At 34.1% G+C, this 21,726-nt stretch overlaps 2 protein-coding genes across 2 annotated transcripts in view; one reads left to right on the top strand and one right to left on the bottom strand.

The window, feature by feature from the left end:
* nudcd1 (NudC domain containing 1) overlaps positions 1 to 20,961 on the bottom strand; it is a 25,051-nt gene extending 4,090 nt beyond the window's left edge. The window contains exons 1-7 of the mRNA XM_073821469.1: positions 20,724 to 20,961; positions 20,249 to 20,403; positions 16,496 to 16,684; positions 16,116 to 16,305; positions 12,310 to 12,498; positions 3,569 to 3,776; positions 483 to 627 (exon numbers count right to left, since the gene is read on the bottom strand). Of these exons, the coding sequence (XP_073677570.1) occupies positions 483 to 627; positions 3,569 to 3,776; positions 12,310 to 12,498; positions 16,116 to 16,305; positions 16,496 to 16,684; positions 20,249 to 20,403; positions 20,724 to 20,838 (1,191 nt within the window). The 5' untranslated portion in view covers positions 20,839 to 20,961. The remainder of the gene's footprint in view (positions 1 to 482; positions 628 to 3,568; positions 3,777 to 12,309; positions 12,499 to 16,115; positions 16,306 to 16,495; positions 16,685 to 20,248; positions 20,404 to 20,723) is intronic.
* A 508-nt stretch (positions 20,962 to 21,469) lies between these two features.
* The window catches only part of pkhd1l1.1 (PKHD1 like 1, tandem duplicate 1), a 42,279-nt gene continuing 42,022 nt past the window's right edge, over positions 21,470 to 21,726 (top strand). The window contains 1 exon segment of the mRNA XM_073821470.1: positions 21,470 to 21,483. Coding sequence (XP_073677571.1) covers positions 21,470 to 21,483 — 14 coding nt within the window.

Raw genomic sequence — 21,726 nt, forward strand, 5'->3', positions numbered from 1 at the left:
GGTTGGGAGTGACGAGTATTGTAGGTGTTGAGAGTATTCTTTTCTTTAAAAGATTTTCTCTTTTTTATGTTAATTTATATGTATATTTTGTACAATCTTTACATGCATAATTAAAAAAATATATATTTATTGTGTGAAAATTATTTATTTAAATTATCCAAACATTAAAGGTCATTGCACACAGAGTCAGAAATTTTCACACGTTAAAAAATAAATATAACCTCATGTTGTATCAATCGAGTTTACACACTGCCTCCGAAACTTTCGTCCGTCATTAAAAAAATTCTGATCAGGTTTAATTTTCTGCATATTCACATCCATAGCAAGCAGTTTAATAGGAAAGGATGACGAATACGAAAAAAACAAACAAAAAAAAAAACACATGAAAATTTCTGACTCAGTGTGCAATGACCTTAAGACTCCCACAGCTAAAAAATAAAGTTTTTTTTTTAATCTGCCAAAAGTTAATAAAAGAAACTGACCAGGTCTTCAGCAGTGAGATACGAGAGCCTCTGTTGAAGCTGTGATTTTTGTTCATCATTCATTAGGTATTCTCCTCTCCGGTTTCCCAGAATCACCTCGGACCACAGCGGGCCTTCACTTCGCTTCTGTAGACTGACCTCCAAACTGCACAAACAAAAACTCGAAATAATTAGAAAAAACGGATCACACACCATTTTTACAGTGCATCACAAGTTAAATATTTTAACTTCCTCAATACTTCTTGATAAAGTCATTTCCCATCTCACAGATCACTGAATAAAATCAAATTTTGCTTTACGGTGTTGACAGTTCTGTTATAAATAAAGAACTCAATCAAAATTCATTCTGGGTTTCCCTTTGAACTCTGTGTACAAGTACTATAAAGAATGGAACATTTCCAATCTATTCGATTGCATCTGATAAAAACAATTCCTTTTATATATTCCATTATATTGTATATATGCCTCATAATCCGCCTTGGGTTCCCATACAAATGCAAATAACAGCTACAATGACTGCAAAAAACAACAGACAGAAAACATAAACATGCATATAAACACTCAAATCTGAACTCAGACAGCGTCTGGCTCACACACTCAAGAGCACAAGAGGGGCCATCAGGGGCCTCTTATTAAAATCAAGGATCTGGAAACACAGCCGAGAGGACAGAGAACAATGTGGAGGGAGGGGTTGTTTTGAGTCTCAGGAGGAGGTGGTGAACGAGACGTGAGGTGATGTTTATTAGAAAAAGGAATGGACAGCGGATGAGCGGAAAGGATGTGAAAATTCAAATCAGATGAACAACTAACACCCTAATCATGTTTTTGAGAAATGACTACTTTGTAAAACCGTTCGCATCTCAACACGTGCGATGAATGTGTACAGAGGCACAGTGGCAGCTCACACCTCTCATAAACATACAACACTGTGGGCGGTTGTTCTCCATATGCGTTGCTTCGGCTCAGTGTTTGCCAAAATCCTCTTGTGCATATTATACACAATACATTTAGTCCTTGCCAGAACATAATGTGAAACATCAACAGTTCGTAAGCTTTTATAACATTTAGAAAACTGTTGAACGCAACTTTCAAGAAAATTGTCATTATTTACTCGCCTTCATCTTGTTCCAAACCTGTATGACTTTTTCCTCAATGGAACACAAAATTAGATGTTTAGCAGAATTTCCAGTCTGCAAATTTTCATATTGTGATCAGCTCCAAATAAGAACATAAAACTGGACCATATGACTTTAAGGATTTTGTTCAGTCAGGCCAGTGGTATTTTCTTTTATGACAAAAGAATGTTTTTGGTTTTAAAAATTATAAAATGTGGCCACGATTTAACTAAAACAACAAAACAAATTAACTAAAGTGGCCAATAAGGGAATGCATTAATAAAATGTGACCATAATTTAACTAAAATGACAAAACAAATGAATAAAACATGGATTTATCTAGAGCCGTCACTAACGATTATTTTGGTAATCAAGTAATCGATTATTCTGACGATTAATCAAGTAATTGGATAATTAGAATTCATTTTAATTTTAAATTAAAAATAGACCCAAGCGAACAATAGCCTTTAAAATATCTTAAAATGCATATATATTAGCAATGAGGTAATGAAAATTTGTTAAAAAGTATCAAAAACAAGTAATCATATGGTTTTATTGAACAAAGCTGTTAAATTACATAGAGTATAATAAACAATAGAATTAATGTACATTATGCATTATAACAAATGGCTGCAGAGGGCACCAACAGCCTGACGACTGGCTAAACAACATTTAATTCAAATGTCTGCTTATTCTTTATTATTTGGCCATTTCTTTACAAAAGAAATGCTGCAGCCACTGTAATTTCTTAAATATGTGGACTTCAAAACATGCTAACTCAGACTTTTTATTTTGTGTAGGTTTAAAACGTACAAATATGATGAAATGGCACTCCTAGATGAACATTACAATAAACTCAAACTCACAGCAATAAGCAGAGATGGAGTTTGAGCCGCTCCACACATGTAATAACAATAGTTTGTGTGGAGCAGCATTTACTTTCAAATGCAGAAAAGGTTCTTTATATTTTTAAAACGGTTCTTTTAGGTACTGTTCACTGAAAGGTTCTTTGGGGAACAAAAAATGGTTCTTCTATGGCATCACTGGAAAAACACCCTTTTGGTACCCTTATTTATACCTACACGCATGTAAATAATTAAAGTGCATATATTAAACCTGCATCGCATATATTTATTCAATTGAATCGCAGCGTTTGTGGACTGACAATAGCATCATGGTTATGTTTTTAAAGTCAAGGATTTTTTTTAAATCGAGTTCTCAAATTGAAACGAGGAATCGCGACAGATTTATAATTCCATTTTAGGATACTTTTTGGACTTTTAGTGCAAGACATCTCCTTTTTGTGTTCTACAAACAAAGTCATACAGGTTTGAAAGGAGATCAGGGTGAGTAAATTACTGTGGAATTTTAGGGTAAAATTATCCCAAAAACACAAGTTGCTCCAAGGAGATTATCCCACATAACATTTATAATTTAGTGATTTTTTTTTTGTCATTTTAGAATATTTTTTGGACTTACAGACAGTATAAATTAGTTTTAGTCTGGACATTATGCAAAACATCTCCTTTTTGTGTTTTACAAATAAAGTCACACAGGTTCGAAACAAGATCAGTAAGTTTCTATGTAATTTTAGGGTAAAATTATTATATATTTTTTCCAATTCTAGCATTTTCAATTCAAAACATTATCGTGGATATGAGATTCGAAAATACAGTTATTTTAGATCTAAAATTATTCCTGTCTGTTACTCACACAAGCTTTTCGTATGGCTTCAGAAGATTTATAATTTATAATTCAGTTTTTTTTCTTTCATTTTAGGATACTTTTTGGACATTTAGTGCAAAACATCTCCTTTTTGTGTTCTACAAATAAACTCAGGTTTGGAACAAGATCAGGGTGAGTAAATTACTATACAATTTTAGGGTCAAATTATCCCAAAAACACAAGTTGCTCCAAGAAGATTGCCCCACTATTTTATTAGAATTCTAACTTTCTCATAAATCTTTTCACCTCTTATCACCATTAATGGTCCAAGCGCTGGCCTCAGGATCTACAGGAGCGAACAGTTGCCCATCCAGCAGCGGTGCGTGATCTCCTACTCTCACACGTAGGCAGTCTACGGTGAGCTTGAAGTGGATGTCATCTTTGGTGGTGCCCTCAGGTAACCGCACAGACACGGTCACATCCTCTTCTGTTTGCTGCCAGAAGTAGATGGGATCTGTGATCAGAACAATGGAAGAAGTGACACCTGATTCAAAGCAGATGTTTACGAATGAATGCATAATTAAATTACACTGCTATCTGGTAGACTTTCACATGATTTGTTGCTTAAATTAATGAGTAAGAAACATTACAGGCAAAGATTTTCTAAATATATCCTGAACAACCCTCTAAGCAATTAAACAACAACTGTAAAAATAAAAAGACTAGGCTGTATTTTGTTATGCAGGCATGTATGTTCAATTCCACTGTCTATTCCTTCCATAACATCATTCAGCCATTATGAAATATGTGTGTATTGTAATATGAAGTATGATGAGTTCTGAGAATTCTAGGTCACTGTCACTACTGAAAAAGATGACAAATTAAACCCGTATGTGCGCAAACATGTGTAATCGTGTGGCTTTTTTTAGCAATGGAAGGCCAAAGCCATTTGTTGAGAGCATTAGTTGAGAAACAAGCCGTTTCTTTTGTTGTTTAGCTCCAGTGGTGTAGTGACTGCATACTATAGCAACAAACCAGCAACTGTATTGGTTCAAACATAGACATTACCTAACCCCTTTGAGCAAGACAATAAACCTCAGGTTGCTCCAGGGGGACTTTATTTTGTGTACCACAAGTCACTTGAGATAAAAGTATCAGCACTGACAAATCAGTAATTAGAAACGCTTGATGACACCCCCAGCAATTCTAGACAATCTGATTTTTCGCTTTCCTATTTACAGCTGCAAATAGAAATTGGGTTAAGTACATTTGTTTGGTTATAGCACCTCTGGTGGTGGTTTTACGAATGACGTTAAATTTATTTACAGTTACTTATAAGGTTTTAACCAGTAGGTAGAGCTGCCAGCATATTTAGAAGGTCAAGAAACCTTTATGTTGATAAATTTCCAAAATGTTTGAGGTAAGTAAGATTTTATTGGAAAGATATTAATACTTTTATTCAGCAAGGGTGTACTGAATTGATTAAATTATGTTATTTAGAACTTGGTGTAAACAAAAATATTAAGCAGCAAATGAGCATATTAGAATGATTTCTAAACGATCATGTGAGTAATGAGGCTGAAAATTTAGGTTTGTCATCACAGGAATTAATAACATTTTAAAACAAAACAGTTATTTTAAATTGTAACAATATTTCACATTATTGTGGATATGAGATTGGAGAACTACAATGAATTTATTTCAATCTAAAATTATTCCTGTCTTTTCATCTCAGTGAAAATCAGTGATTTATTTATTTTTTTGTCATTTTAGAATATTTTTTGGACTAACAGACATTGTAAATCACTGTTTAGTCTGGACAATATGCAAAAAATCTCCCTTTTGTGTTCTACAAACAAAGTCGTACAGGTTTGGAACAAGATGAGTAAGGTTCTATGGAAATTTAGGGTAAAATTACCCCCAAAACACACACAAGTTGTGGCCCCAAGTAGATTATTAATGTTTTGGCTGTATTTTTGATCAAAGAAATTCAGTCATTGTGAGCATAAGAGACGTCTTCGAAAAAGAAAAATATATATATAAATCCTACTGACCTCAAACTGTTAAAAGGTACTGCACAAAAACAATATATTATAGGTGTTTTTGCATCTTTGTAGATCGGCATTTATGCAAATAAACAACTTCACAGATTTTATAAAGCAAATGGTGAATTTACTAACAATTTGTGGCAGTTTTGTGAAAAAAAAAAACATCTTATTCACCTACCACTGCAATTTCAACATACACATGCAAAGGTGTCTGATCCCACAAGTCAGGCAGCACCACAAGTCAATTCTGTGCTTACTTAATCTAATATTTGACGTTTTTAAAAATGTTGTCGATTTAAGTAGCAAACAAGAATCATTATTCAATATATAAAATTATTCAAAATTTATAAAATTACTCAATGTATCTTGAGACAAAGGTCTTCTTAATGATTTTCAGTTTTGATTAAGATAATTTAAACAGCAGTTTTTAAATAACGAAAGAATATGTAAAAGTATGGTATTTAGGGGGGTAAAAAGTGCCCCTGCTGTTGGCGCTAAAAGGCACAATAATTAACATGATAATTATTAGAAGGATGACTTTTCTACTTGTTGACATGACATTGTTAGATTCAGATGGGAAATATCATATATTATGTTGAGTGTCCATCTTAGAGATAATCACCATGCTTAATATGAAACCATATTTAAAAACATGCTATTAATCATATAATATAATAAAATATAATTTGTTGTTACTACTGTAAATATGCATTTAATTATGGGATCTCCTTCAATGCTTTCGGAATCTTCACATTTAAAAAAAAAAGATTGTTCCTGTATTTTAAAATGTTTTAGATTAACAATTTAATGACAGTATATTTATTGAACAAAACTTATTTATCAAAATAAGCAGAAAATAGTACAAACTTTGCTAAAGTGATTGTTTTGAACAAGTATTAACTTGTACATTAAAAAAAACATTATTTTAGCTAAAGTGTTTGTATCAGAACTGTGTGCCCCCTTGCCACATCATACATTTATGGGATTTTTAAACAAAATAAACAACTTGTATGATTTATTTTCACACAAAATCTGTTGCTCCATAAATGTTCAATACAAAGGTATGTATTTTTCTGTAATCATATACTTAGGGCACAGTGAAAAGCACATTTTTTTCTTAGGGGGTGCCTTTAGCCTCGTTTTACCCTACTTTAGTCAGTGCCGTTTTATAGAAGTTTATTAGAAAACATGGTTCTGTACATTTTTTATTGATCACACTGTCATCCAGGTAATGTAGTCGAACACACTTAGCATTTTAAAGAGCTGATCCAGGTGCTGGATCACAGTGATGGAGTGATGCTGTACAGTCTCAGTAATGTCTGCCAGATCACGTTAGTCTGCGGTATCTTAAAGTAGCACTCAGAACAGACCTGCTACAAATTACGTAACTGCCTGATGCAAACTGCATTGAACACTGATTTTTTGCTGTGTTTCCCGTTTTACCCAGCAATTGGGTGATACAGCTACAAATAGAGCAAGTGCTAAGATACAAACCAGTGTGCTCATAATATTAAAATAATATGGTACGGCAATTTGCAATATTAAGCAGCAAAACAAGCTAAAAATAGTGATGAGATCGGAAGCCAGTTCCATAAAATCTACAAAACGCTGCGCTCACTCTTATGGGAAGAAAAAGGTGGATAAGCAAGCTCAAATTCATTTTTACTAAATTCCACACAAAAGTTTGTGGCAGTTGAACTCTTAACCAAGAAGTGAAGGTAAAAAGAGAGGCGGATGAGGAAATAAAAGAAGTGAGACATCTTGAGAGGTCGGAGTCTCACCCACTCAGTCTTAGCTGTGCTGGCAAAACCTTATTAGTAAAATTGGAACAATTTTCTCAAGCCAAAAAGCTGCTTTAGAGTGCAATGAGGAGTGAGAGCAGTACGCTCATTATCTTCTTTTGTTGCAGGTCTAGTCAACTCGTGGCCCATCCAGAATCTTGCTGAGCAAAACAGGATAATGAAGAGAAGGGCAATGATGTTCCGTGACACTGCTGAATCACTCTGACTCTGTGCATATCATGGAAAACAGGATTTTGCTTTTTTGAGATACAATAATTTGATATGCTACGTAGACATGAAGCAAAACTTCCTCCAGAGTCCATACCAGATCATTCGTGGAAACTAAACAGCAAATACGTTTGGAAAAATTCAGCCACAAGCACATGAGCGTGCCAACATTAACAGCAATTCCTCACAATAAAAGTAATTTACATGATAGAAGTCTTACAGGTACAGTAGCTTTATTAATTTTCGAATGGTGAAATTTGTCATAAAACTTCATTATAGTTGTTTTGGCAAAAATACAAAAATTTATAAATATAAAATACTGTACGTTTAAAATACGGTTTGTTTATAGTGTGACATCCTAACCGTGAGTAGATTAAAATATATTGCCCATGTTTTCATCACCACATGAACACTGAAAAGGTTATTTTTCACAATAAATGTAATGTACAAAATAATATGGCCAATTTACAGGAATAATTCACTCAAAAAAATAAAAAGTTACAGAAAACTAAATTATGACCATTTTGGATGCAAAAAAAAATAAATAAATAAAAGAACATCAGGGAAAAAATAAAGTGATACAAAGTGTAAAATATAGCCAACTTGCTAAAATTAAATGGTCAAGCAAAAAAACTAAATGACCATTATGGGTGCAAAAAGAAAAAATTAACAGCATCAAGAAAAATAAAATGCTACAAAACTGTAAAATATGGCCAATTTACTAAAACTAAATCATCACCATTTTTTGGCACAACATTATTAAAAGAATGTCAGGAAAAAAATGAGATACTACAAAGTACAACCAATTTACAGGAATAATTCACTCAAAAAAATAAATGGTCATGAAAAACAAAACCATGAGCAATTTGGGTGCACAAAAAAGAACATTATTAAAAGAACATCAGGAAAAATAAAATGTTACAAAACTAAAATATGGCCAATTTACAAGAATAATTCATTAAAAAAAATAAACGGTTACAGAAAACTAAATCATGACCATTTTGGGTGCATAAAAAATAAATTATTAAAAGAACTTCAGGGAACAAATAAAATGTTGCAAAGTGTAAAATATAGTAAATTTACTGGACTAATTAATTAAAAAATTAAAAATAATAAATTAATTAAAAAATAAAATGTTCATAAAAAACTAAGTCATGACCATTTTGGAGCAATAAAATTAACAACATTACTAAAAGAACTTCAGGAAAAATTAAATGCTACAAAACTGTCAAATATGGCCAATTTATAAGAACAATTCACTCAAAAAATAAAAAGTTACAGAAAACTAAATCATGACCATTTTGGGTGCAAGAAATATGAACTACAGTATTCAAATAAATTCAGGGAAAAAATAAAATGCTATAAAACTGTAAAATATGGCCAATTTACAGTAAGAATTCGCTCAAAAAAATGGTTACAAAACTAAATGATGACCATTTTGGGTGCATAAAAAATAATTTATTAAAAGAACTTCAAGGAACAAATTAAAATGTTACAATGTGTAAAATATAGTAAATTTACTGGAATAATTAATTAAAATTAAATGGTCATCAAAATGTCATGACCATTTCTGGAGCAACAAAATTAACAACATTATTAAAAGAACTTCAGGAAAAATAAATTGCTACAAAACTGTAAAATGTTAAATTTACAAGAATAATTCATTCAAAAAATAAATGGTTGTAAAAAACAAAATCATAACTACTTTGGGTGCAAAAAATTAACAACATTATTAAAAGAACCTCAGGAAAAATTAAATCCTACAAAACTGTAAAATGTCAAATTTACAAGAATAATTCCATTTAAAAAATAAATGGTCATAAAAAAAAACTAAATCATGACCATTTTTGGTGCAAAAAAAATGTATATTTTTAAAAGAACTTCAGGAAAAATTAAATGCTACAAAACTGTAAAAGATGACCAGTTTACAGTAATAATTTGCTCAAAAAATAAATGGTTCAAGAAAACGAAATAATGGCCATTTTGGGTGTGTAAAAAAAGTATTAAAAGAACTTCAGGGAAAAAAATAAATGCTACAAAGTGTAAAATATAACCAATTTACAGGAATAAATTAAATGGTCATAAACAAAACAAAATCATGACCATTTTGGGTACAAAAAATTAACAACATTATAAAAAGAACGTCAGGAAAAATTAAATGCTACACACAGAAAAATAGGGGTTTAAAACTGTACCTTCAGGAGTACAACAGCTTGTCGCTGGAGCAGTACCCTTAAAAGGACATCTTTGTACCTTTTTTACCCCTATAGGGTACATATTAGTACCTTAGAATAGTAATATGTACCCTTTAGGTACTAATATGTACCTATTAGGGGTAAAAAAGGTACAAAGATGTCCTTTTAAGGGTACTGCTCCAGCGACAAGCTGTTGTACTCCTAAAGGTACAGTTTTAAACCCCTATTTTTCTGTGTGTACAAAACTGTAAAATATGGCCAAATTACAAGAATAATTCACTCAAAAAATAAATGATTATAGAAAACTAAATCATGAGCATTTTGGCTGTACTTAAAGGAGAACTCCGGTGTGATTTTGACCTGAAGTGTATTGAATCATGATACCGAGTGTGAACGTACCTTGCATATCTCCTCTCGGTTTGTGTCCAGCTGCCCCGAAATCTGGGGTCAGTTAGCCGATGCTCACAACAGGTTGTCAATGAGAGTCAACAGGGCATCGGAATAGCCATGTAAATAAATCACTGATTTACGCCATTTACGAGGCACAAAGTAGCTCCACACTTCATTGGTAGACTTCCAAGGGCCCTGACATTTAAAACGAGACATTGAGAACTCAGAAAAAGCACCGGTAATTTATTTACAAGAAGATTTATACAGACAGTACCTGGAAAAGAAAATCCGGTCGCCGCCATCCTGAACTTAGTCACGATAAGTCGAGTGTCGAGCACCAAGGAATTTATCAGGTTATCAACGTATCAGGTTGTAGTTTTCTTCGTGCTCGACACTCGACTCGACTACATTTAAGATGGCGGCGACCGGTCTGTTCCTGGTGGAAGATGTCTGTATAAATCTACTTGTAAATAAACTACCGGTGCTTTTTCTGAGTTCTCAATGTCTCGTTTTAAATGTCAGGGCCCTTGGAAGTCTACCAATGAAGTGTGGAGCTACTTTGTGCCTCGTAAATGGCGTAAATCAGTGATTTATTTACATGGCTATTTCGATGCCCTGTTGACTCTCACTGACAACCTGTTGTGAGCATCGGCTAACTGACCCCAGATTTCGGACAGCTGGACACAAACCGAGAGGAGATATGCAAGGTACGTTCACACTCGGTATCATGATTCAATACACTTCAGGTCAAAATCACACCGGAGTTCTCCTTTAAATAAATAAATAAAAACTTCAGGAAAAAATAAAATGCTACTTAAATATGGTACAAAATATATATTTTTAGTTTAGATAGTTGTTTTTAATATCTAAGCTGATCTTTCTACACAAAAAACATTAATATTGGCACTGTTTTCATCTGTGTTCCATTTATGTGCATTTGTGTAAAAAGTTACACAGGTTTGAAATAACATAAGAATTAATAAATAATTTTTTAAAAGAATTAAAATGTTTTTAAGTGAACGATCGTTGTAACTATCTTTTAAGTATGTTGGATGCTTACTGCTCTGAAAAAAAAGGTGTTTCAAGCAGTGTGTGTGAGAATGACAATTATTTATATAAAATTGTATCGATTCTGTATCATCGAGAAAGACTTGTAATTTACACTACATTGATTTCCCCAACCCTCTCATAACCGTATAAGCTTTGGATTGCTCATGTACGTCAACAGAACATCTATGTCTGGTGTGCGTGTGACCATTAATAGTCTTTTTTGGCTAAGGAAGGTCGACCTCCCTTTCTGAAACAAGCTAATGCACCTCCATTTTTTCCGCCTACCAATGGAGTCTCTCAGAACTCTCAGCCTCTTAAAATGGAAGAGAGAAAGAGAAAGAGGATGAGCCGAGATCACTCCTTTATCTCGGGAAAAAAAAAAAAAGCTCAAAGGGTGCACTGGAAACAAATGGCCTTCTAAAAGTTCTCTTTCTCACAGGTTTTCAGATGACTAATAGGAAAGAGGAAAAACAGGAAATGAGAGAAAGAGGATGTTAAGATTAATTTAATTATAAAGAGTTTCCTGTCGATATGTTTGCAATTTTGGTTTTATAAGCTTATTGTTTGGTGATTTCAATTATTGACTGTACTAGCTTAGCTAGAAAGGAAGTACGCAGACACTTCACTTCAAAAACTCATTTAAATTAGGAATAAACAAATATTTGACTGAAAGGGACTCTATCGTCCAAGTCTGAGCACCTCTAATGAAGCAGTATTTGCAATTAGCACTCTCTGACATAAGGAAAATGCCAAACACTAATGAAAATGAGGCACTAGTTAATTCAATATGCCAGACCAATTCCATCACGGAAGATATAAATAAACCACGTTATGACAGCATCCTATATATGATCGCAAGAAAAACATGCTATTAATTAAGCTTTGTTTCGTCACATAGAACTTGTATGTATTTCGTACCAGCTGACCCATATTTACATGAAACAAACCAGCCTAATTTACATAAACTTCCTTGCCAAAAAATGAAAAATGAAGCCAACTGATGACCACTGCTGAGCTGAAGCACATGGTCCTCTCCAGTCCTCATCAGAGTCTATTTGAGGAATTCTATTTGAATGATTCTTACTGATGTTTCTATGGATACAGCAAGCCTCTGAATCATTGTATGAAAGTGCGCTTCCTCAAGACTGCAGCACTTGAGGGTTTCTAGGCTGATTGGTGACTACTTCAAATGTCTTTTCTTGCAGGCTTTCAAAAGCACTACCTAGAGTGAAATTTTACTTTCAGGAAGTTTAGACGAATATTCAGGACTATTTCAAATTACACAGTACTGTCTAGCATGAATGAAATATGTTTATGTCAGCATGACTTTCTGTTTGCTGGCCGTTGGTTCTCACCTGAGTTCTCTACCTCCATATCCTCAGCAGGTGGTTCTTCCACCGGACGTCCGTCCACCTCAGTAAAAGCAAAGGGTTTTTCTGAGGCTACTATGATTCCTTTACCCTGAGGCTCCACGGCAGCGTAGTGCGGGACAGACTTGCCCTTCATCATCCTTCTTTTCCTCACACCATACTTCCTTTCCTCATCTGTGGGAAAGAAAGCACTTTAAAAGCTGTATTTTTCGACATTCCATATCTAAAAATTGCAACATTAACTTAAAATATTAATTTATACACCTATTATATAGTCATGTATGCACAATAATGCTGTTACTATACACTAACGTTCAAAAGTGTAATGTCAGTAAGATTGTTTTGTTGTTTTATTGGTTAAAACATGGATAATTATCAGAAATGTTTTTGAGCACCAAATATTAAGAGTATTAGAATAATTTCCGAAGGATCTTGTGACAGTGAAGACTGGAGTAGTGTCTAATGAAAATTCAGCTTTGCCATCATAGGAATAAATTATATTTTAAAGGGGATATTGTGCATTTTCCACAAGTTGGTATGATTCTTTAGGGTCTTCATCATGTAATGTCTGCAACATACACTATAGTATTGGGACACCCTGTTCTAATAAACAGGTTTGACTATTGTGGAAATTTCCATTGGTACAAACCATATGTTTAAGCATATAATGATATTCTAGGGGATTGTGTTTTTCTAATTTGATAGCAACAGCTTTGGCAGGACCCTTTTCTATTCTAACATGTCAATGCCTTTATGTATAAGGCAAGGTTCTAAAAGAAATGATTGATTCAGTCAGTGTGGAAGAACTTGACTGGTCTGCATAAAGCAAAGTCCTAATCCCAGCTGAACATCTCTGGTGTGACTTTAAATGCAGACTCTGAGCCAAAAACTCATCACTAAACACCAATGATTTGTAAACATGGGTACAGTAATTTTTGACACATGGAAATACAATTTATAAATACATGAATTGTTTCCATCTTTGTTGCCACAGTTTTGGAAGTGCCTTTTTCTGTTCTAAAGAAGCGGTGTCCCAATACTTTTGTCCATATAGTGTACAAGTCATTGGTGTTTGGTGATGAGTTTTTGGCTCAAGGTCTACATTTAAAGTCAAACCAGAGATGTTCAGCTGGGATTAGGCTTTCTGCAGACCAGTCAATTTCTTTCACACTGACTGAATCAATCATTTCTTTTTGAACCTTGCCTTATATACAAAGTCATTGCCTTGTTAGAATTGAAGGGGGGCCTGTCAAAACTGTTGCTGTAAAATTAGCAGCACACAACCTAGAATATCATTATATGCTTAAACAAAGATTTGTACTTATGGAAATGACTAAATTAGTCAAACATGTTCATTAGAATACGTTTGGAAATATAGCGTATATTGGTTAAAATTCCTCAATGGTCGTGTAAAACAACACCCTTTTTACCTCGTCAAAAACAGCTATGCTCACAGCGACTCATTTTGGTGCATGTCTCCATGATAATGAGCTACTGCTCACCCCACCCTTCTCGTGTTCTTTTTTTTTTTTACGTATTTGGTTGCATGTTAAAATCAAAACCAAAACTGATTCACTGCGTCCTTAGTGACTCTGATGTTGGGAGAAAATTAAGACTCTTATGTTCACTTTGACTACAAAACACTTGCACTGCCTACAAGATGTTGTTGCTACAGCTGACGGAGCTTGGAGAAAATGCTGGACAATGTACAACTGGGTGAGGGTTAAAATATGCTAATACAGAACAATCCGTCAGTGGTCATCGGTGGGGCCTGGGCAGTATGAAGTTATACTGCTCAGAAAATCAAAATGGCTTTTTTGGGGGGGATTAAAATGGATTAGAATGGATTTTTATCATTGTGTCTTTGAACACAACCACACTACATTTATATGCAAACACCATGCAAAAGTGAATTTTGCATTTGATGTCCCCTTTAAAACATATTTACACAAAAAAAAACATGCAAAAAAAGACATGTATAAATTTTTACAGAAATTTTAATTAAATAAACAGCCTTTGTGAGCATAAAGATTTACCGAACCCAAACTTTTGTTTAGTAGTGTATATTTCCCTATATATACCGTCTTTACATACTGTGATTGTCCTTAAAAATGCTTTAATTTAAATTATTAGATTTTCAGACAAATGTATGTTAATCATACAATGCCTTGCGAAAGTATTCATAACCAAGCATTTTTTCACGTTTTGTTATATTGCTGCCTTATGTTAAACTGATTTAAATTACTTTTATTCCACATCAATCTACACTCCATGCACCATAATGACAAAGCAAAAACAGAATTGTCCCAACTTCGTAAATGTATTAAAAATAAAATCAATGAAATTAGTACATTGCATAAGTATTCATACCCTTAACTCAGTACTTAGCTGAAGCACCTTTACAGCCTCAAGTCTTTTTGTGTGTGATGCAACAAGATTTGCACATCAACATTTGGCAATTATCTGCCATTCTTCAACTCACCTCTTCACCTCTCAAGCTCTGTCAGCTTGGATGGGGTCTGACAGACATTTTCAGGTTTCTCCAGAAATGTTTGATTGGGTTTAACTCAAGGACATTCACAGAGTTGTCTATAAGCCACTCTCGCTGTGTGCTTAGGGTCATTGTCCTGTTGGAAGGTTCTGAATGCCCTGTACTGGGTTTTCATTAAGGCCATCTCAATATTTTGGTGCATTGAGCTGTTCTTCTACTCCGACGAGTCCCTCAGCCCCTGCTGCTGAAAAACAGCCCCACAGCATGAGACTGCTACCAGGACACTTTACTTTTTGGGATGGTACTCTGCAGGTGATAAGCAGTGTCTGGTTTCCTTCAAACATGATGCTTGGAATTGAAGGTCATCAACCCACATCTTGTTTCCCACAGTCTGAGGGTCCATTAGTTGCTTTTATACAAATTCCAAGTGTGTTTTTAATGTGTCTTCACTGAGAAGAGGATTGAGTCTTGTTACACCATTATAAAACCCAAATCAGTGGAGTGTTGCAGTGACATTTGTCCTTCTGTAGGTTTCTTCCATCTGCATATATGATCATGGAGCTCAACTAGTGTGACCATTAGGGTCTCCATCAATTGCTCAGTTTGGCCAGGAGGCCAGCTCTAGGAAGAGTCATGATTGTTTCATACTTCTTACATTAATAGTAACAGAGACTACATGCTTCTGTGAACCTTCAATGCAGCAGAATTCTTTCTGAACTCTTTCCTTTTGGTTTTTGCTCTAATACGGATTTTCAATTTACCACAGGTTAACTCCACTTGAAGTGTAGTAACATCTACAAACAATATGAATGCTCCTGAGCTAAATTTCAACTGTCCCAGATAAGGGTATGAATACTTATACAACAAAATCATTTAAGTTTTTTATTTTTAATAAATTAGCAAAGATTTTAAAAACCTGTTTTTTGCTTTGCCATTTTGGAGGTTTGAGTTTTGAATGATGTGGAGAAAAAAAAAAGTAATTTAAAACAGTTTAACAAAAGGCAGCAACATAACAAAATGTGAAGAAAATGGGGCATGAATACTTTCGCAAGGCACTGTATATTAATATATAATTGTATTATATAAGATATAACTTATATATTATCAATAATTTGACTGACATTTTGAATTGAAAAATTCAAACAAGTAAACTCTACTTGTTACGATAAGCGAACTACTTTGGTTTATTTATTGCAGAAAAATGACTGAGAAAAATTGGCACTGCAGCAAAAGGTTTAAAAGCTGCAGCAAAAGGTTAAAAGTGAGAGCTGAAATAATTGAACAGCAGGGAGACACTCACTATCACTCTGACCAGCAGAGTTGTCCACAGTGATCCACTCCAGCGAGACTGAGAAACCGCTGCCTTTGGTATCAGACGGATCTTTCTGGACTCTCAGAAGCAGCACTTCAATGGTATGAACATGAGAGTGCACATGAGCCAGGCTGTGAGCGATGATAAACGGCTCTCCCAGACGCTCACTGAACATGGGCTGGGAAGGAAATAAAACAGTATGCATGCAAAATATGTAGTGCATCTCATATCTATATGCTGAGAAATAAAATGCATCTTCCAAAATGTCATGGGAAAATAGCAGACGAATTAAGCCAACAATTACAAACTAATAATTTGATGAATATATTTGATGATTAAGCCAAAAAGCTGGTTGGTTTTTCCCCTACCTCCCATTTAATATGTGAACTCTCTCCCCTCTTGCTGGTGCGCAAAAGGGTCAACATTCCAGTTCCGTCAGAGAGCGCGGCCCAAGTTGCAGAGGTCAAGCTCAATGAAGCACACACCTGCTCTCCTTCACAAGAGCTTGGGTCTGTTTCGAAACGGTACATCTCACGAGGCTTGCCCAAGGCTGTGTCCTGAAAAAAACATCAGAAGGACACCTGTCAACTATTCAGTCTCCGAAAACCACACCTAGACCATCTCTACATCAGAAAACGAAGTCTGAGTACTAAAGAACACATTTTCTTGCATGATTACGCTGTGGTGGCCAAAAGTATTAGAACACTAGTATTTTCACCAGCTGAAAATGGTTTTAATTCAGTTATTTCTGTCTTTTGATGTAATGTGTCAGTAGGAAATATCAGTTTACATTTCCAAACGTTCATTTTGCCATCAATTGTAATAATCCAGTGAGATTTTGGTTTGCACAAGGAGTTTGATAACAGCCAGTGCTTCACACAAAGATCTGATCTTATTATCATCCATTCTGTCTGGAATGACAGACAGAAAAATCTCACTATTAATGGAATTATGAATGTTTGGAAATGTAAACTGATATTTCCTACCGACACCAATAGAAATAACCAGTGTTCTAAAAATTTTGGCCACCTCTGTATTTTGGAGACTCATTACGTTGCAAACCGCAAAAGGAAATACATGCAAGTACAATAGGACCAAACATTCACGGATCAAACCACAAAGGGTATAATAGACAACTTCCTGGTTACCAGTTCAGATTAGAAATTACCAAGTCAACGAGTTAACATCAAGTCAAATCCTGTGAAATAACTTCTTTTGTGTAGCAGTCTCACAATTATTATATTTTATTATATTTCAAGGGCTTTAGATTCAACGTCTTGCCAAAGACCTTTTACGCAACATCTGTGAAACAAATGAGACATCAGCCAACGAAACAATTTAGAAATGAAACTAATAAGTGCCATATCACCAAGTCTGTGTGTTCCTAAACTTCAAAGCCAGCAATTTGAAAAGGATTACAATGAACTTAATAATCATCAATTACACTCTTTATAAGGTAGCAATTTTTCTAAAGAATTAGGCAGCAATTGGCCTTTGGTTGCCATGGAGCTTGATGCACACATTAACAGCGACCCATCTCAGTTTTCACTTCTTTCCCAGAAGCGAAATGCCTCCCGTCTAGTACCTTTGAGAGAACACAAACAGTCCCCAAGGAGAGATAATTGCAGTATGTTAACTGTAATTATAACACAACAGGCACATTTCATAACGAGTAATTTCTTAACCCAGCATGTCAGTAGCAAGAATGACAAAAAATTACAATCAAATCATCAGCAGAAAACCTCCTGTAGAGATGCTGCATTTAATCTTATTATGCATTTGTTTGATTCTTTTCAGACTACGGTAATGCATCTGAAATCAAACTCCATATAAAACAACTGGAAGAAATTAAGAAAAGGATCTTAGTAGGGATTCACTGATATTGAAATACTGTTAATTTGTCTAAATAAATTACAATGGAAATGCTAAAACAAAAACATATATATTTGTGACCTTGGACCACAAAACCAGTCATAAGTAGCACAGTATTTGTAGCAATAGCCAAAAATTATACATTTTTCTTTTATGACAAAAATCATTAGGATATTAAGTAAAGTTCATGTTCCATGAAGACCATAAATATATCAAAACTTAATTTTTGATTAGTAATGTGCATTGCTAAGAACTTCATTTGGACAACTTTAAAGGCAATTTTCTTAATATTTAGATTTTTTTTGCACCTTCAGATTCTAGTTTTTCAAATAGTTGTATCTCGACCAAATACTGCCCAATCCTTATTCAGCTTTCAGATGATGTAGAAATCTCAATTTAAAAAAAATGTACCCTTATGACTGGTTTTGTGGTCCAGGATCACATTTTAAATTATTAGTGTTTTTAAAGATTATTTTTTTAGTTAGAGGTAATCTAAAATATTATTCTTTCCTACTACATTTTATTCTAGTTATTTAACATTTGTATTATTTTACTGGAGATGTCTTTCATTATTAAAAAAAATAGATGCTTCATTATTTAAATTTGGCCTTTTATGCAAAAGAATGTGTACACATACAGTATAATACCAACAATACCAATGCCAAAAATAAAATCAATAAAATCAATCAATATGGAAATACTGTACATTAAGGTAGTACACTGTGACCACTGTAAATTTTAAATAATTAAAATAGTAATCAAGATAATAAGCAAAAATATATATATTTTATTTATTCTTTTGATACTGTTATGCTCAATATTTGATCAAAATCTCTCAAAATCAGAAGAGTCCCTTACACTACAATAATCCATTAATGCCCTCTGCTGGTAGAGAAAAACTAGAAATACTGTAAAACTACACAGTTTATCTCCTGATCCAAAACATTCATGTAGGACAGCAATTATCAACCTTTTTGACTCTAAGGCTCTTTCCATTGCCCAAAAAAAAAAAAGAAAAAGAAAAAAGAAAAGTGTATATATACAGTCAAGCCCAAAATGATTTATACCCCTGGCAAATTCTGACTTAAAGTTACTTTTATTCAACCAGCAAGTTTTTTTTGACCGGAAATGACACAGGCTTCTCCCAAAAGATAATAAGACGATGTACAAGAGGCATCATTGTGGAAAAAAATATTTCTCATCTTTTATTTACATTTGAACAAAAAGTAGCATGTCCAAAATTATTCATACCCTTCTCAATAATCAATAGAAAAGGCTTTATTGGCTATTACAGTAATCAAACGCTTCCTTTTTGCATGTCTCCACTTGTATTTTTGCCCATTCATCTTTAGCGATGAGCTCCAACTCTTTCAGGTTGGAGGGTCTCCTTGCCATCAACCTGATCTTTAGCTCCCTCCACAGATTCTCAATTGGATTTAAGTCAGGACTCTGGCTGGGCCACTGCAAAACGTTAATGTTTTTGTCTGCGAACCATTTCTTCACCACTTTTGCTGTGTGTTTTGGGTCGTTGTCGCGCTGAAATGTCCACTGGTGCTCAAGGCCAAGTTTCTCTGCAGACTCATTTCCGGTCAAAAAACAAAACTTGCTGGCTGAATAAAAGTAACTTTAAGTCAGAATTTGCCAGAGGTATGAATGGCTTGACTGTATATATACTGTATATATACAGTCAAGCCATTCATACCTCTGGCAAATTCTGACTTAAAGTTACTTTCAGCCAGCAAGTTTTTTGTTTTTTTTGACCGGAAATGAGTCTGCAGAGAAACTTGGCCTTGAGCACCAGTGGACATTTCAGCGCGACAACGACCTTCAATGAGCAATATATTCTGTAGTTATGACAGTGTTGCTTGTTTTTTACATTTTAATTAACAGAAACTGGGGGTGTTAACATTAAATGAAAATTCATTAAAGAACGAAAAAAAATTTTTTTTTTTTTTTTAAATCTTTAAAATTTAAGATGCTGATATTTTTAATTCAAAAATAGTTATTATGGGGAAAAAAGAAATACAACTAATACATTAATAGAACATAATTTGAAACATGCTGTGGCCCATGTTTTCTTTCTCTGAAACTTAACAAGAAGAATTGTGGATTTATAACCACACACACAAAAAAAAAATAAAAAATAGGAAAATGTGCTCTGGGGTGGAAATTCATTCAAAGTTCAGGACGTTCATCCAAATATGTGGCTCTTATAACCCATATTTAATAAATGACATTAAAAGACTCACCAATGTGACTGTTAAACTGAGAACCCGGCCCTTGCTGTCCACAAAGTAGACACTGTCTTCATACCAGGGGTCGATATGAAGGTAGTTGTACATGCCAAATGCTCTTACATGATCCAGGGTGTACTGACTGTCTTTCAGTTTAACCTCAGCCACAGCTGAAAGAAGACACACATTACTGATGGGGCAAATGACAACAAGCTTGGAGATAGCATCCCAACCCAAAGATAACATAATGACAGCTTTGAGCTAACTTTAAAATTATAGTTAAGATGCACACATCTGGTAGTTTATGAAGAGCAATGCACACGTTGTAGAGCTGCATCTTTAAGACTGTTATGCTGAAAGTGTACTTCACGACAGCTGTCTCGTTTTGAACAAGATTTTGTTTATGGGTTTGTCACGTTGAGAATTAAATAAACGCGTATATAATCAATAAAAGCAGACAATATCAGGACAAATAAAGCTATTTTCTCACCTGCGTCTAGTTCTACATTGTAAGTAGGGATAGAGTCCAGGGAAAGCCTGTAACTTTCAAAACTGGGGTCCAGCAGATCTCTGTTTACCTTCAACGAGCAATTCGGTAAAGCCATATTTCATTAAAACTATATTTCAAAGTAACTATATTTTCAGTACGAGGATTCCAATAAAAACTATATTTAACGTTGCTAGTAACAGGAAATAAGCTGTAACTGTAATGCACACGTTTCCTACGTGTCGACCCGGACTAGTTTTCAGACGGACCGACCGCACATAATTCTGGGAAAACGAGTCCTTGCGGGTTCCGTTTTTATAGGCTATAAAAATAATGAATTCTAATTAAAATAAAATGTTAATAAACTTTATTTGTTAAATGTTATCTTTTATTTTTATACATCTAAAAAGTTGTAACTTTTTTTTACTGGTAGGCTAGCCTACAAAATATAGCCTAATAGTATAGCCTAACGTCTGTTTCTGTTCATGCTGTATAAAAGTGAATTTGGCATAAACAATGTCAACGCATAATGTTCAACCATTTTAACGCTGGTATTTGGTGTCTGTCTTAATCTGTATTAACTAAAGTAGCTACGTAACAAGAATTGTAACTGATTTTGAAAATGTCAAAACTAACTGACATTCAAATGATTTAATTTGTGTGATTTTCAAGGAAATATCTTTTAACATTACAAAACTGTTGCATGCTTTCTTATTCAAATTGACCTATTTCTGCAAAAGAAAGTTTACATGTATACTTTACAGTACAACAAAGATGAATAGAGATCACTCTTGGATAGAAGTAGTTTAATTATATAAACTTAACCTGTAATCTCCATTCCATCTTCTCTTAGGTTATTCAAATGGATACGTCTAAATAGTCTAATATTCAAGTGTAGTCACCATAGGAATATCAAAGTAAAGTTGACATTACAGTCCAGAGATCACGGCATACTACAAAATCATTGTTATCTGTTAAGGTTCAGGTTTTTGTTACGGAACACTGG

The sequence above is a fragment of the Garra rufa genome, chromosome 17 (assembly GCF_049309525.1).
Source record: "Garra rufa chromosome 17, GarRuf1.0, whole genome shotgun sequence".
Taxonomy (NCBI): domain Eukaryota; kingdom Metazoa; phylum Chordata; class Actinopteri; order Cypriniformes; family Cyprinidae; genus Garra; species Garra rufa.